Source organism: Macrobrachium rosenbergii, chromosome 41 (genome assembly GCF_040412425.1).
Source record: "Macrobrachium rosenbergii isolate ZJJX-2024 chromosome 41, ASM4041242v1, whole genome shotgun sequence".
NCBI classification, from domain to species: Eukaryota; Metazoa; Arthropoda; class Malacostraca; order Decapoda; family Palaemonidae; genus Macrobrachium; species Macrobrachium rosenbergii.
Genome location: NC_089781.1, coordinates 39,392,579 through 39,407,975, shown reverse-complemented (window position 1 = coordinate 39,407,975; position 15,397 = coordinate 39,392,579). Strand labels below are relative to the sequence as shown.

General features: G+C 35.5%; 1 protein-coding gene across 1 annotated transcript in view; it reads right to left on the bottom strand.

Moving 5' to 3' along the window:
• Positions 1-10,442: 10,442 nt before the first annotated feature.
• LOC136826819 (glutamate [NMDA] receptor subunit 1-like) overlaps positions 10,443-15,397 on the bottom strand; it is a 6,458-nt gene continuing 1,503 nt past the window's right edge. The window contains exons 1-5 of the mRNA XM_067084271.1: positions 14,237-15,397; positions 14,005-14,096; positions 13,469-13,566; positions 12,966-13,159; positions 10,443-11,167 (exon numbers count right to left, since the gene is read on the bottom strand). The exon at positions 14,237-15,397 is cut by the window's right edge and continues 1,503 nt beyond it. Coding sequence (XP_066940372.1) covers positions 10,955-11,167; positions 12,966-13,159; positions 13,469-13,566; positions 14,005-14,096; positions 14,237-14,389 — 750 coding nt within the window. The 5' untranslated portion in view covers positions 14,390-15,397 and the 3' untranslated portion in view covers positions 10,443-10,954. The remainder of the gene's footprint in view (positions 11,168-12,965; positions 13,160-13,468; positions 13,567-14,004; positions 14,097-14,236) is intronic.

Sequence of the window (15,397 nt, the reverse complement as noted above, 5' to 3'; positions counted from 1 at the left end):
TAATTAAACTAGATGTTAATGGTGCAATGTGCACTTCCACTTTTAACAATTTAACCAGAAACTGCAGGGGAAATCTGCAGTGCATCCTCTTTCAACAGTGTAGCGTAGCCATTGGCTGCTGGCACAACATGCACCTGTTTCCTCTTTCAGCAGTTCTGCCAGATGCTGGTTGTTCAATGAACTGTTCCTCTTTCATCAGTTTGCCCATACACAGCTGTGACAATCTGCAACTGCTTCCACTATCAACAGTTTAGCCAGAGGCTGCTAGTACCATGTTTGCTACTTCCTCTTTCAACAGTAAAGACAGAGAATATTATTACAATGTGCAGCTCCACTTTCAACACTATAACATCACACTGCATACAATCTGCAGTTGCTTCCTCTTAACACTTCACCCATAGACTTCATAAACATTCTGTAGCTGGTTCTTCTTTCCACAGTTTGTTCAGAAATTGCAGGACTATTCTGAACAGCTTCCTGTTCAACAGTTTAGTTACGGCTGTTTAACAAGACAAATGGGAAAATCTAAAACTGTTTCCTCTTTCTGCAATTTACGCAGAAACCAATGGCACAATGTGCAGTTGGTCTTCAACAGTTTAACCAGAAAAGGTTGGGGCAATCTTATTTGCTTCCTCTTTCAATAGATCAGCCATAAACTGCATAAAAAAAATATGCTACTGCTTCCTCTTCCAGTATTTTAGACAAAGGCTGCTGTTATAATGTGCACCTCTCCTTTCAACAGTTTAACCAGAGGCTTATAGAACAGCGTGCAGCTCATATTTCAACAGTTTAACCAAATACCACTGGGACAATCCGCAATCGCCTTCTCATTTAAAAGTTAGTTTTCCTGTGCATGGTATTGTACGATTTTTACCTTTTGTACTATATACCAGATTTATGGATATAAACGCGAACTAAGTCGGACATGTTGCCTCGTTCATGTGGTTTGAGAACAATTTTTCAAAGATTCATTGCCAAGGCTACAAACTCTCTCTCTCTCTCTCTCTCTCTCTCTCTCTCTCTCTCTCTCTCTCTCTCTCTCATGGTTCACTTTAGCAAAAGTTTAGTAATCCTGTAGAGCAGACTGATCAAACCATAAACAAGATGGGTAAATTTCATTGCAAGAATGCACTGACCGCTTCGTTCAAGTACTGAAAACCAAAATGGTAATGATGAAAAATAAGATGAATAAATCTACAGAGGCAGTGGTGAGTGCTTAACTTCTAAAATTAATAATGTAGGGAAGATAAAACGAATGAGGAAATACAAAACATACCAAATAAACGATGGCAATAATACAAAAGATATAAATCGGGAAAAGAGACCACTGTATAGTGATGTCATGGCTATTATATGATTCGAGTTTGTCACTTCTTTCTAAAACGTTAACTCTACTACATTCCGGATTTAATAACACCAATGAATGAGTAACACATTTTAATAATAATTATTAATGACCCAACATGAGAAAAAATTACCATTCCAACACAAAGACACCAGTTAGCCCAGTCCATAAATGACGTAAGAACGATGCATGAGTAATTCAAACCTACTACGTGAATGCGGTATCAAAACCATAATGCATGAGTAGCACTTCTGAAAAAAAAAAAAAAAAACATAAATTACAATTATACAATACTATCAACGCTAAAACATTACAAAAGTTAATTCAAAGGCTAGCTTAACACTCACCATCAAACCACAGGAATTGTAGGCTGACTGAGATGACTTTTGTACCGCGCAGCTTGACACAAACCGAGTAACGGAGTTTCCACTATAAAAATCTTGTTTCTGTAATGTTTTTAGGGTATCCGAAGGCACATTTCCTCCCAAGATTTCCAAGTAACCGGTTCACATTAGATTCAGATTTTTATACCAGCTGGCAACTCAATTAGACTAGCCCTTTCTCTACACCCTGTGAAAATTTACTTTTTGAGTTAAAGCTGTATTAAGGAACCAAATTATGCAGTAGTTAATGCTGAAATCTTGCATCGTACATTACAAAATAATTTTAAATGTCATGATGTTTCGCTCACGCTTACTGAATAATTTTATTGCTAGCCATTCAACATCATATATCAATTGGTGCCCGTACCAAGTGTCTATATTTGTTGAATGTAAGCGCAGTACTAAAAAATGTTCTTTCATTCTACCGCTTATAATGAATAAAAGTATTACGTAAATGTCTCCATAGAATAGTTCAGGTAGAGAGTAAAATAAAATTTATTAGCTTGGTTTATAGGCCAATCCGCCAAATGGAACGGCTCGTTTGCTCATTCGAAGCAAAACTGGTTTCAGCTTGTCATGAACGCTATAAAAAAGTTAGCACTTGGAACTTCTGAATAAGAATATCAGTTTGCGTAACATTTAATATAAAGTAAAGCATCACCAATCACACGAGGCTTCGGGTGGAAGACGATCAGCTGTTTTAACAGAACTACTTTCTTGAGCTCACTTTGATTCCACGATATGAAAAAGTTAGGATTTTTGTATAATGCGTTAATATTCTCAAGTCACTTGGTGATGGAAAACGACATGATTGAGATACCAATGTGTATAGGCCTAAACATTGTTGTACGAAAATAGCACTAACGAAGTTAAAATGTGAAGAAATTAGGCCTATAGAATATTTCCATCCAATCTAACCTTACAGCATGTTAGCGTATACCTAGATTCAAAGGTTTTTACGAGTGATTTCGGAGACTACTTGCATATGGACCTATAGGTAAAATCTATATTCAAATGTATTCATGAGGGGTAACAAACTATTTATCTATCGTCTTCATGATAATCTTGAAAATGTCTTTCATTCCTTGATTATCAACTTGGTTACAGTAATCGTTGCTTAAATCTCAAGAATACACTCACGTGAATCTAAATTGAAATTAGAATATAAAATTTGGCCAAAGGCCAAGCGCTGGGACTCATAAGATCATTCAGCGCTGAAAGGGAAATTGACGGTAAGATTTGAAAGGTATAACAGGTGGAAAACCTCACAGTTACACTGTGAAACAATTGTTAGAGAGGGTGGAAAGTCAGATGGAAGAAGGAGAATATGAATGGAATTTAAGAGCTTGCAGCTAGGGGCCGAAGGCACGCTGCAAAGAATCTTAAGTAATGCCTACAGTCCACCACGCGAGGCGTACTGACGGCACTAATCCCCTCCGGCGACTTGAATTTAAAAAATGACAGATCGAAAACTGTAACTTTACTAAACTGTAATATAGGAATTATCGAGAAATAATAGAATAGGCCTATGGATGAAACCTCGGGCAATTCGTTTGTTTCTCAGTTGCAATGGCGTTATAAGCAATACTCAAATGAACTATGCATGCGGCTGCATTAAATGCGTATAGCGTAAGTGTTATTAATATTAGTACTTTGGTTAGAGAAGTTATAATACTTTAGTTATACGAGTTAAGAGTTAAGATAACCGTGATCGGCTTTCTTTCAATGATTAAAACAACTATTACCTTATTTCTTTCGTTACACGGTTACACTAACACTAATGGCCACCGGCGCTAATCCAAACACACGCGATAATAGACGATAAAAGAGTAAAATAGCACGAAATCAGAGGCCAAATTAAAACACACTTCAAATAGCCCTTTGTTGGCCGATAATAGACGATAAAGAAGAGTTAAAATTTATTTCTGGTGATAGAAATTCATTTCTCGCTATAATGAAATCCCGTTGCTAGAACCACTTGGTTCCCAAAAAATAAGTCTAACACTTCCCAACCAGAGAGCTGTTAATCAGCTCAGTGGTCTGGTAAAACTAAGGTAAAAACCACTGGAAAACTGAACGTCACGTGCTCCCCAACCCTTCCCGATAGCCTTCAGTCCCACGCTGCTTTGTGATTGGCTGATGAGGCAACGTTTCCTGGTCGCTGATTGGCGGAGAGCGTCGCTACACAGGGTAAGCGGTGAGTTACTTTTTTCTTCTTCTTTCTTTGAAAAATTACATCTCATAGATGCTTTGTTATGCATTGAACTGAAAATATTTAAATTATATATATAATATATATATTATTATGTAATTTAAATAATTTTCAGTCCAGTGCGTAATAAAGCAAATTATATATATTATTGTAGTATTGATTTACTGTTATGCCTTTTCACCTTGGAGGTTAAGTTACCATTCTGGTCTTTGATAAGTGCTTCAGTTACTAGACGCAATCCATAATGATTTAAAGGACTTATACCCTGTACGTCTAAGGTTTGTTGGTGGTCACCTTTTCAACGACTAACCGTACCCAAGATAGTTTGACATCGCCGATCAAATGACCTGCTGAGTTACAAACCAAGGTCTAGAGACCTTCTTACGAACGGTCTTTAGCCGTCTGGGTGCTACTTTGGTTTGTTATTCACCTACTCCAAGGTGCTAGTACTAAACATGGCGGAAGCCCCTTGGGACGCCGTGTTTAGTACTAGCCCCTCGGGGATCAAAGTATTATATACGCACATTTCTATGTAGTGTGGTCGGAAAATCATTTTAATAAACGATATCTTCATGAGGCCGTCTACTTTACATTTGCCATACGCTGTTTAGTACTAGCACCTCGGCAAACACGTGAATTGTGGACTGATCACTGGCATATGTGTCATTATCATCATCATCACTTCATCTCTTCTATTCATGTCTTTCCTTGACTTTATCTTACACAAATCTCCACTTAACTCCAGCCATACGTTTTATTGTTAACATAAGGGTACATTATATATAGGCAGGCTTCTGGTCTCTCAACAAGTCTCTAGAGGTGAGGTTGCTAGGACTCACGCCCCAGCAGACAATTTTGTACCCATTTACATCTGGATGGACTGGCGGGCGTTAGGCCAGGAGCGATCCACGGACCTAGCAAACAAGAGCGCTCACGCTCTCTCTCTCTCTCTCTCTCTCTCTCTCTCTCTCTCTCTCTCTCCTTTAGAACCAATTTTTCCCTTTACTGGTTGTCTCCGTAGGGACAAGCATCAAATATAGGCCTACAAATGATTTATTCTTTATTCCAGTGCCAATTCTGCGTGGATACAATTGTCAAGTGAAATTGCAGTGTAAGAGTATTAACGTGAAATTAGCAATGAGTGATTGCTGGAAAAAATTGAATTATTAATAGAATAATCTTTACAGAAAAGAGAAAAAACAAATGTATCTGAAGAAGTGACCAAATACAGAAGCCATCTCTAATAATTGAAAGTTTGGTTAAACAAAACAAATAACTAATTCACTGTTTAAGGCCTATTATTATTGTTATTGTTATCTTTTAATTAATATTGTTAAAGTATTACGTTATTACTGAAAAGCACATTAATATAAGAACATGAAAAAAGAGCAGATAGAAAGAATGGCAGGAGGTGATTTAAATATAACAGCACAGAAATAGAAAACATGGATAAATAAAATTACAGCCAATAAATATATGAAAATCAATAACTCAATCAATCAGTAGAAGTAAGTAACTAATTCGTAAATGAATAAAGAGCAAATAAGTGGGGGAATGTTACTGCATGCACCTTCAAGCAAACGTACAGCCAATTACAGAAATATAACCAAATGTCACATTCTGTGAAGATGAAGAAGAAGCCTCGAGAAGAACCTTCGTAATTGTCCACAAGTTCGGTTTCCTGACGAGAGATAATCGAGTACTAGCAACGAATGACGTCATTTGATATATGGTAGATAGATAAACAGATAGATAGCACACAGACTCTAGGCCAGAGGCCAAGCTCTGGGACCCACGAGGTCTTTCAGCGCTGAAACGGAAACTGGCAGTAAAAAGGAGTGAAAAGTGTAACTTGAGGAAAACCTCGCAGTTGCGCTATCAATCAATTGTTAGGGGAGGGTTAAGGAAAGTAAGATGGAAGAAAGAGAATACGAACGGAGGTACAGTAAAAGGAATGAGTAGTGAGCAAAGGAAGACTGAAAATGATACACGGTTCAATAAGAAAAATTGTGGGGTATACCCATCTGCTTGTTTTTTTTTTTTATTCATTAGATTCAATCTATAATCTAAAATATACTTACTTATTTCAATAACTTCTGTTTAATATTTCGAGTCCTACAGGCAGAAAATTTTCCGAAAAACAAAAAAAAAAAAAAGTTTTAGTTCCTAAATTTGAATTGAATATTACTGATGTTTTCGTAACCTAAATAGCCTATAAAAACCAAATTACCATATTAAAACCAAATTATGTATATACTGAGTATATATATATATATATATATATATATATATATATATATATATATATATATATATATATATATATATATATATATATATATATATATATATGTATATATATATATATATATATATATATATATATATATATATATATATATATAAATATATATATATATATATATATATATATAATATATATTTATATATATACACATATATATATAAATATATATATATATATATATATATATATATATATATATATATATATATATATATATATATATATATATTATATAATCATATATATATATATATATATTATATAATCATATACTGTACATATATATACATATACTTATGTATTATATAACATCATTCTCTACTGGGGGAAGGGGTCGACTGGTGGCCTCTAGTAGGAATAATAGCCTTATTTGAAAATTGCATACAATATTTACTAAATATCTGCGAAAGTCTAAGAACCAATGGGCATCCGTGACGTCATACATACGCTATACCCGATAAGTATTACCAACAACCGTCATTCACTGAGCTGATGACGTCACCGGCCGATGGAAATGATGGCGTCCGCCCGTCTGACACGCGCCATTGAGGAGTTCGACGAAAAAAGCCATCAGGGAAATGACGATGCCTGGAAAGGAAATGAACAGGGTTTGGTGACACTGGAAAGGCAAATGAAATGAACTGAGGATTATTATTATTATTATTATTATTATTATTATTATTATTATTATTATTATTATTATTATTATTATTATTATTATTATTATTATTATTATTATTACTGAATTGCTAAACTATATCACGGAATCAAAATACTTAATTCTCAAGTCGAGGGATTATTATTATTATTATTATTATTATTATTATTATTATTATTATTATTATTATTACTGAATTGCTTAACTGTAACACGGAATCAAAATACTTAATTCTCAAGCCGAGGGATTATTATTATTATTTTTATTATTATTACCGAATTGCTTAACTATACCACGGAATCAAAATACTTAACTTTCAGGTCGAGAGATCATTATTATTATTATTATTATTATTATTATTATTATTATTATTATTATTATTATTATTATTATTATTATTATTATTACTGAATTGCTTAACTACTTTATACCACGGAATCAAAATATTTAGTTCTCAAGTCGAGGGATTATTATTATTATTATTATTATTATTATTATTATTATTATTATTATTATTATTATTATTATTATCATAGAACAGAATATAGAATTTAGGCCAAAGACCAAGCACTGTGACCTTTGAGGTCATTCAGCGTTGGAACGGAAATCGACAGTAAAAAGTTAGAAAGGCGTAACAGGCGGAAAATCTCAAAGCAGTCGCACTATGAATCAATTGTTAGGAGAGTGTGGAAAGTAACAGGGAAGAAAGAGAATATGAACGGAGGTACAGTAAAAGCAATATGTTTAGAGGATGTCTGCTTAAGACTATAAATGCAACTCGTAATTAGAAAGGGGGAAGTTTACACATACAGCAAACACATACACAAACAGATGTGTGTATGTGTACTTTTCCAGCAGAATGACAAAAACAAAAGATGCACCTCGTGCGGTGCACTGTAGGCACTACTTAAGGTTCTTTGCAGCGTCCCTTCGGCCCCTAGCTGCAACCCCTTTCGTTTCTTTTACTGTACCTCCTTCCATATTCTCTTTCTTCCATCTTGCTCCCCACCCTCTCCTAATAATTGATTCATAGTGCAACTGCTTTGTGGTTTTCCTCCTGTTATACGCCTTTCAGACCTTCTACTGCCAATTTCCGTTTCAGCGCTGCATGACCTCACAGGTCCCAATGCTTGGCCTTTGGTCTAAATTCTATATTCAATTTAATTCAACCAAACAAAAGATGAAAGAACCACTTTCCATTTTCTAAACTATAAAAATAAAAGTATAACGATTCTTTAATCTCCGCCAAATGGGAAACGGTTCACAACTCTCAGTAACCCGAATGCTTGCAAGCACCCTCAGAGGAACTCGCCAGCAACGTAGAAGGAGAATACCCCGTAGAAGTCGACGAGACTGAGGGCCCTCAGTTGAGCGTAGGGCTCGTTCAAGGAGGATTCCAGACAAAAGGACGCGTTCTTTGTGCCCTGCAGGCTGTACAGCTTCTCCAACATTCCTGCTTCCTTCAGGCCGCGGATGCTGTGTGTTGTATACGAGTGTATATATATGTGTGTGTATATATATACATATAGTGTATATATATATTTATGAATATATACAGTATGTATATATATATTTTTTATTTATCTATATATTTATATATAGACAGTACATATGTATATATACATTAAATAATGTTAATTTATTTCAAATTACCCCAATTATTAGATAAATTATGTTTTATATATATAAAATATATGCATATATATATTTATTTATATACGTGTGTATATATATATGTATTTTTTCATTTATCTATCTATCTATCTATCTATCTATATATATCTATATATATATATATATATATATATATATATATATATATATATATATATATATATATATATATATCAAATAATCTTAATTCATTTCAAATTACACCAAGTGTTAGATCAGTTCTGTTATTGAATGTTCACAGATTATGTTTCGGTACTGAACTACGAGAATGAAGTCCTGAAAAGGTGAAACTATAAAGCATTAAGATTCCCAGCTGGAGATCTCAGAGGATGAGATGGTTTGAGCATGAAGAGAAAAAGGGAGAAGCGAGCAGTCAGCCGGATTAAAGGCGCTGATGAGGATTTTGGGCAACATGGGGATGAAAATAGAAAGTGGACAAGATGGAAGAGTTGGTGGAGAGGGGGGCGGGGGCGGAAGGGACCCAATAGACGTCTTAACTTGTACAAGGATTGCTATGGGTAAGAACGTGAATGATAATGATGAATTATAAGAAAGAATAACAGGGAATATATAAGACAGAAAAGAATGTGAAAAAATCATGAGATGTCTCAAGTAATAATGGGTAAAACTAAAGTAAAAAGACGAAAAATTAAAGAAAGAAACAAAAGAAATAAAGAGAGTAGATAGAAAGAATGGAAATGACTCATTAGAATTCTAACCCGTGAAAGCAAAGAACGAAAATAAAATCGTGAATGATAATTTATGATCCTGATAATGATTATGATATTCCTGCTGATGATGATTATGACGATGTTGATGATGATGATAATGATGATGCTGCTGCTGCTGATGATGATGCTGATGATGATAATGATGGTGATGGTGATGCTGATGCTGATGATTATGATGATACTGTTGATGATGATGATGATAATGATGATGATGCTGCTGCTAATGATGATGATGATGCTGATGATGACAATGATGCTGCTACTGATGATGATGCTGATGCTAATGATGATGGTGATGATGATGGTGATTCTGCTGATGATGGTGATGATGATCATGATGATACTCTTGATGATGATGATAATGATGATGCTGCTGCTGATGATGATGATGATGCTTCTGATGCTGATAATGATTATGATGCGGCTGCTGATGATGATGCTGATGCTAATAATAATGGTGATGATGATGCGGCTGCTGATGATGATGCTGATGCTAATAATGATGGTGATGATGATAATGATGCTGCTGCTGCTGATGATGATGATGATGATGATGATGATGATGATGCTAATAATGATGGTGATGATGATAATGATGCTGCTGCTGATGATGATGATGATGCTGATGGTGATGATGATGATGATGATGTTAATGATGATGATGACGATAATCATGATGCTGATGGTAATGGTGACGATGATGATGATGATGATGACGATGATCCACACAAAGAAAAGAGAGGTGAAAATAATAACTTACATCGAATCGACCTTCGCCTTGAGAGAGGAGCCGTTGGGAAGGCAATGCTTAAAGAAGTCCCTCCGAAAACAGTTTCTCTGGCGATGTACACGTCACAAAAGCCTTCCTGTCAAGGTACATATTAAATTAGAAGACGGTTAGTAGAAAATATTCTGCAGAAACTATTCTGTAAAAACTATTCTGCAGAATTTATTCTGCAAAAAGTATTCTGCAGAAAAAATTTCTGTAGAAACTGTTCTGTAGAAACTACTCTGCAGAACCTAATCTGAAGAAAAGATTCTGCTGAATTTATTCCGCAGAATTTATTTTGCAGAAAGTATTCTGTAGAAAAAATTCTGCAGAAACATTTCTGTAGAAAAAATTCTGCAGAAACTATCCTGTAGAAAATATTCTGCAGAATTTATTCTGCAGAAACTATTCAGTAGAAAATATTCTGCAGAAACTATTCTGCAGAAACTATTCTGTAAAAACTATTCTGCACACGAAAGAGGGGCAGAAATGGAAAGAGAGGGAAGATACACAAAGCAAAACACAAAAAGATGCAAGGAATAAGACCCAATAAAGAAAAAAGACAAAAAAGAGACGAAAGGAAAATGTACAAGGCTCAACCAAAGAAGCCTCCCTCTCAAGGTACATATCAAACTAAAAGGTTTGTGGAAATTACTCTGTGCACAAAACAAGGGCAATAACGGATAGAAAGGGAAGCTTAACAAAGCAAAATACAAAAGGTGTAAGGAATGAGACTTAATAATAAAAAAGAGACGCAAGAAAAATATTCAAGACTCGACTACAAGAATGAAAAAGATTACCTCATACGGAAAATATGATAACAGCTTGATTTTTCGTACGATAACTCGTACCAAAAATCAATGCTTAGCATTAATTAGGTCACAATAAGGCCCGCGAAGCCTACAGAAACGAATGGCGGAGAGATACTCACTTTCGAATACCTCTGGTGCAGGAGGTAAATGAAGGCTCTCTTGCTCAAGAACGCAGCCATCTTCCCCTGCGTGAGGTCTCTGGACAATCGGACGATGTCGTTGTGAAAAACGGCCTGTTTCTTCAGCCGATATAAAGGGGAGCCTTCCGATGCGCTCTGTCAAAAGAAGGCAGTCACTTGTACCGTACTCTCCATCTTCTTCTTTTTTCCCTACGAGGTCAACAGAATCTCTCTTCGGTTTATTCCCTCCAGTCTCCAAATTGCGATCCACAAAAGTTGACTAACCATCAGTGAGGTGATTGTGTTACACCATGAGAGAGAGAGAGAGAGAGAGAGAGAGAGAGAGAGAGAGAGAGAGAGAGAGAGACGTGTTTCTGGGCAGTTATTAATACGAAAAGTATATGCACTTTTAAAAATATTAACGAGAGAGAGAGAGAGAGAGAGAGAGAGAGAGAGAGAGAGAGAGAGAGAGAGAGAGAGAGAGAGAGAGCTCTACAGAAACGGAGAAAACTTTAGCAATAAATTTTTTTTTATTTGTTTTTCAATACTAAATCACTGGCTACTGAAAATTAAAAACAAAATCGGGTTTTCACTTCTACATTCTTTAAAGTCTATATACTGTATACAAGTGTGTAAGTTTGAAAAATATTCATATACTATTTAAGTACTTGAAGATAAGACAATTCAAGTCTTCAATATAACAGGTTTGGTTTTCTCATCACGATATATATATATATATATATATATATATATATATATATATATATATATATATATATATATATATATATATATATATATATATATATATATATATATATATATATATATATATATATATATATATATATATGTGTGTAAATGTATATATACAAACACACACACACACACACACACACACATATATATATATATATATATATATATATATATATATATATATATATATATATATATATTTATATATATTTTTTTTTAAGCCACTAAGCCACAACTATCGTTCAGTTTCAGCTCACTATACCTCGAGAATAGCTTACAGTGACAAGATGTAAAGCGATTTTTAACAGATGAGCCATGAAGAGAGGTTCGGTGGTCAAAGGTCACTGTATATCGTTGTTGCTAAACCAGGCAGCGGTTCGAATCCCACTGGTGGCGAAGAACTTATCAATTATAATTCCCCTTGGTTGTATGTTGTTCCCGAGGTATAGTGAACTGTAGTGAACTGTATATATATATATATATATATATATATATATATATATATATATATATATATATATATATATATATATATATATATATATATATATATATATATGTGTGTGTGTTTTTGTGTTGTCAGGTACTAAAGATGAATTGCTAGCGTAAATATTTCCCCTAGAAGTCATAAGATTTATTGTTATTTTTCCTCGGAATAGCGGTGTAAATATCTTAAAGAAGGAAATTTATTACACAAAACTTGTATAAAGTTTGAATTGTCGTTTGTAAAACTTTTTATGTGAACAGGAAACATCAAAAAAGCGCCATTCCCTTTAACCTTGACCTTTGACAATACGACCCTTGAGTTTTGTTTTATAAATAGTTAAAGCTTTAATAGTTTCTCTTGCTTATAAATCACTGTTCTCCAGTGACATCTGACCTAGAAATTAATTACAACCTCGGCTCTTTACGGACGCTACTTGAATAGTTCCACAGAGCACGTAAGCAACTAAAGAATTCCAAAATCTAAAACCGAACGACCCCGTAGGGAGGTAATGCCGTCAGTGCACCTCACGTGGTGCACTGTAGGCATTACCAGAGGTTCTTAGCAGCGTCCCTCTCACGTGGTGCACTGTAGGCATTACCATAGGTTCTTAGCAGCATCCCTTAGGTCCCTAGCTGCAACCCCTTTCATCCCTTTTACTGTACCTCCGTTCATATTCTCTCCCTTCCACCTGACTTCGTACCCACTGACCTCCATAGCCTGGTTAAGCATGCTGCCCTTCATGACGAAAGTGGGTATGCGGCTGTTGATCAGCTCCTCGATGCTGTTGGAGGGCAGGCGGAGCCGGGGCATGATGAGCATCGCCATCAGGTTGCTCCTGTAGACGGAGCCTACGATAAACGCCATCATAAGCCACAGGCCCGTGATCACCCTAATGGAGTCGCCTTTGGGCCACCACAGGGAGGCCGGGGGGGTGAGAGTGATGTAGATTATTATTATTATTATTATTATTATTATTATTATTATTATTATTATTATTATCCATTTTAGTCACGCTAATGAGTGACTTTCATTACTCATTATTTTTAAGCATTTTCGTCACAGCTGAGCGACTTTCATTATCTTAAGGTTTGGCATTGTGATTTATTATGATTTTGATGATGATGATGATTGCTCTAATAATAATAATATTATTATTATTATTATTATTATTATTATTATTATTATTATTATTATTATTATTATTTACTTACCCTGAGAGAGCTGAATTGCTATGGTCCACATGAAGGCTAACCAGATACCCTGCTGGATGCCCTGTTCACCAGCTCCTCCCAGATTTTCGTCTCCATCTCTTTACAAAAAAATGATATAGAAGGAATGAGGAGAATACAACCTAGAAAGTGACGAATAAATGGAGTGTAAGAAGTATTAAAAGTAAGGGCCATGATGTCTACGAAGTATGGAAAGTTATACAAGACAGAGGTGAATGGCGCAGTACGCCTAGGAGTTTGATTATTGGTTATGGGTCTCCCGTGAAAGTGTATGAAGCAGCCTAAGTTGTGGAAATATTCTACAAAGGGAGTTCGTCCATAGTTCATTAGATGAATTATCATCGTATTTAATTATATGTCAATTCCCCGCCATTTGTGCCTTTAGAAATAAAGAGGACAACAGACAAAATCACATTCAACTTTTACGCTCGCCTACCTCAAGATATATATACAGTATATGATATGATGTAATACAAAAAATAACGTCGGTGAACAAAGCAACTTCCCTCGTCCCTTACCCTTTGTCAGGAGATATATATCCGTAGAGGAATTGCACCATAAACGTTGCTAGCGCCACGCCAATAAGGGTTAGGTCTACGATCAACCACACCTGATAAAAGTGAAAAGGTAAGACTATACCTGCAATGGTTATCAAAATCAGTTTAAAACCCCTAAATCGGTTTACGAATTACGCTTACGATCAACCACGCATGACATACAGTGTAAACAAAGGCACTACAAGACTCTCACAGATGTTGTATAAGGCTTCACGAAACCGGCAACGTCAGCTTCCGGAACGGGAGGAGTCTTGTGGCCGACCGCTTGCTCGTCCATGAAGAGAGGCTCGCTCAGGGAAACGGCAGAAGCGCGTTCGGCGTTCATTGATAGGACTATGGCGGACATATCGGCCTCCTGGCGAAGATAACATGTTATTCAGTGATTTCTAGACTATTTTCTTTTCTACCAGACGAAGGAAGCTTTACAATAACATCTCCTTGGCCTAATAAATTGTGCCTTCGCCAACTAATATGGCTCAAAACTAGCTCTCCCTATTTCGACATTAAGTCTGTCAAATTGCAATATAACATTTTTTGTGAGCGTCATACTCGCCTGCCAGGTTTTCATTATTAACCTAGAGAGAGAGAGAGAGAGAGAGAGAGAGAGAGAGAGAGAGAGAGAGAGAGAGAGGCTGTAGTTGCAGAACAGGAAAATCAGTGATGTCACCCGAGTTATAGACTCAAGTTCAATTAATATGAATAAGCTGGTGAATAAGTAAATATAAATGAGACATTTACTTTCTGAAGCTCTTTAGAGAGGATAATGGATAAACAAATTAACTAAATAAAAAAAACACTGCTTTCTGAAACACTTTAAGAATGAAAAATTACAACAAACTAACTTTCCTGGTGAGCAATCCCATAATTCCAGTCCATGTTCCGTTAGGGAGACTAATGCCATAGTGGCGGTCCTTCGCTAAGATGTATTGCACACTACACACAAAAAGAGGGGGAGAGATGATAGATGAGTAATTGATGATTATCTAAACTGAATAATTCGCTAAGATTCGAACTACTTGAGTAAAGGTGGGATAATGACAATTAACGACAGTATAGGAGAACAGTATGTAATGTCAGAAAACCTAGACCTACTTGGATGAGAATTATAATAAGCTTTGACATGAATGAAGATTGGTGAACGTCCAAGAGAAAACAGAATGAGTGATGATGATGGATTGGAATGAACAATAATGGAGAATAAGTTGGTCTGAAACTGTAAATAAAGAAGAGAGCTAAAAGCACAAGATAAAAGCACGGAAGCCTTGATACAATCTCGACAGAAGATAGGAAATGTCCTGTAGATTTGCTAGCTTATAGCGATTCCTGCAGTGTGCCGTTGTTGATAATAATTTCT